The sequence below is a fragment of the Plasmopara halstedii genome, assembly GCF_900000015.1.
Source record: "Plasmopara halstedii genome assembly, contig: Scaffold_1720, whole genome shotgun sequence".
Taxonomy (NCBI): Eukaryota; Oomycota; class Peronosporomycetes; order Peronosporales; family Peronosporaceae; genus Plasmopara; species Plasmopara halstedii.
Window position 1 is genome coordinate 1 of NW_020188630.1, and position 2700 is coordinate 2700.

At 42.1% G+C, this 2700-nt stretch overlaps 2 protein-coding genes across 2 annotated transcripts; both read right to left on the reverse strand.

The window, feature by feature from the left end:
- Window positions 1-9: 9 nt before the first annotated feature.
- Window positions 10-716, reverse strand: PHALS_02127 (Predicted protein carboxyl methylase; the record flags this gene model as incomplete). The annotated part of the gene is made up of 2 exons (XM_024716644.1): window positions 10-19; window positions 76-716. The coding sequence occupies 2 exons, from the start codon at window positions 714-716 to the stop codon at window positions 10-12; spliced, it is 651 nt and encodes a 216-aa protein (XP_024582223.1).
- Window positions 717-780: 64 nt separating this feature from the next.
- Window positions 781-2680, reverse strand: PHALS_02128 (Predicted E3 ubiquitin ligase; the record flags this gene model as incomplete). Its single annotated transcript, XM_024716646.1, has 2 exons — window positions 781-1293; window positions 1361-2680. 2 exons carry the CDS (start codon window positions 2678-2680, stop codon window positions 781-783), a joined length of 1833 nt encoding a protein of 610 aa, XP_024582224.1.
- Between the last annotated feature and the right edge of the window lie 20 nt (window positions 2681-2700).

The window sequence follows — 2700 nt, forward strand, 5'->3', positions numbered from 1 at the left end:
ATACATAATTCATGCTTTTCTTCTTGCGCATGGTGTGTTTGAGAGCTTATCCGTTTTTCCAAACAAATAAACCACTTTTTTGCTGATGTCATGTGGGGAAATGATATAAACGCTTCAGCACGATAAAATCCCATTTGTATAGCAATCATTTCCATCTTGTCTACATCTGCTTTACTCGACGGATAGACCTGAAACACGACACGAGAGTCATGGACATCCGAAAGAAGTTTAAATAGTGAAGAGAAACACACTTCTAATCCTCTTGGCTGCAACCACTGAAGCATAGAGATACCAATAGCACCATCGAGTATACCACAACGAATAGGGAAACTCTGTGCAGCATTGCCACGGTAAAACTCGGTACACAATCGAGTCTCCTTCGCTGCCAAAGACAACATTGATGCACTGATGTCAAACGCCAGCGTAAATACAGATATTTTTTTCTCTTGAGACCATTTCTGAGCAGCCTTCGTGCTTAATCCGGATCCAGCTCCCACATCTAATAACAACAAGACATCAGCTTTGGCCCTGGTACATGTTAGATCTAGAAACAGAAGTTCTAGTGCATGTCGCGTTAAATCCTCTTGAAGCCTCGCATTCGCAGATGTTGTATACACGTCAGACTGCTTTTCACTATAGAATTCAAGCGCTGCAGATGAGAAAGATGTGGACAATGCGTTGCCACGCTCTTCAGGCCGCAGACTTTTGTACGGCATTGCAAAAGTATACATATGCCCCGTTTCTATCTCCTTTTATGATACCGGTAAATTTGGACATCGTTTATATTGACACATGAAAAGCTGTCTGATCATTAGGCGAAGAAGTATTGTAAGTGTCTTCAAAGATGCACGCAGTGGCCGTTTCGGCATGATTAGAGCTTCGTGAGCGTGCTTGTCGATGAGTTAATATTGATAGCCAAGTATTCCGTTGAAAAAGCAGAATTATACCAACTATAGGCGATAAACATACGAGAACTACAGCACCTGCAGTGGCACCAGCAATCAAAATTGCAACGGCTATAAGCCCCAGCACTAGCACAATGGGTGCAAGTAGAATGTAACCAGAGATACAAAAACATGTCGTGAAAGCTTGTCGAAACGAGACGCTGTCGTCACTTGTGCATGGATAAAAACAGCAGCAAAGGATACAGAATATCACAGTCACCAGGAGCGCAGGAGGGCCGAATATTATGAAAAAAAGTACTCGCATCACCATTATAATTCCTTTTTGAGTCGCACTTTGTCCTTCATTGTCTAGCATTTGATTACCCGCACAGCCACGTATGTTCCACCACTATAATAATTGCAATTGGTTGAAAAGTCAATCTCACATTCACTATTATGCATTCCAAATGCAGTACCTGAAAGTGTTCTGGAAAAACACTATCGTCGATGATCTTGAGACAAATCCAGCAAAAGCTTGTGCTACAAACCACGCACTTCATCTGATTACAGCCACCAATTTTCTCAACATAATTTTGGCAGCCAGGGCATCGTCGGGAGATCTTGCTGATTAAAGAATTATTAAGCTTTTCGATAGCAATCATACTCCTTTCATACGCAGCGCATGTTTCATCTTGATGAGCATTGTTGTGCAAAAAGCAGAATTCTCGATTGCATGCTTCACATATGCATTCTGGATTTTCGCTCCCAGCACAAACTTGTGAGTGATCACAATATGGACATTGTCTTGCAAGCTCATGATCCTTATTGAATTTAAACGTTGTATATTTCTGCCAGACTCTTTGCGAGACAAGTGCTTGGATATCATCCACTGAAATTGCTGCATTGCATGCTGCTTCATTTTTCGATATTTCAAAGAAACACTTTGGATACACTTGTCCTTCTTTAATTTTAAATTCCAAAAAGCTTTTCAAACACGCTTGACAAAAAATGTGTCCACACACCACAAGTGCGTATGATTTGCTCACTGGAACATAATCATAGCAAATTTGGCATAGAAATAACTCATTCAGATTTGATAGTCCTAGATAGTTAACCATTGACTGTAGCGAATCGGGCATCGAATGGCGGAAATTGGTGCGTTCATGCCTCGTAAATATCGCCAAGTTTGAAATCAAATTTCTTTCCTTCTTCACTTCAGCACTGACAGGCATTGACGAATTACTTGAAGCTGTTACAGCTGATGGGATTTGTAAATCGTTACTTTCATTCGTCTCGCCTGAACAGTCAGCAATACTCATTCTACAACTAGTCACAGGCAAGGACTGACCACGATCTCGAATACCCGAACGAGTAATTGCCCTTATAGTGCGTCGTGATGCACTTTGCATATACTTGATTAGCTGAGTCCTATCTCGCAGCGAATTGTCCGTCGTATCCGTCGTATCGGAATCGGCATTTCGCTTTGCATCCATTTCATCAATTGAAAGATGAACCTCGTCATTCTCCGCAATAGCTGAGGTTGCGTGTGTGCGAATAGGTTGTGCATTACGAGTGCTCTCGATTGGCAACGCTGAAATATGATTTTCAATAATTGTCAGCATAGAGGAGGCCCAAGCGTCTTGTTGGTCAAACTCAAACTGGCGCTGCATCTGATACAAACGCCAGCGCCAACGCATACGCTCGTCTTCACCGGATAAAGATTGTAGCTGATGCAAAGATTCATATAAATCTAAGAGATACGCCGAGCACTCGCGAGTCGAGGAGACAGGCGGCATCGAGACTAATTGCTGTTAAA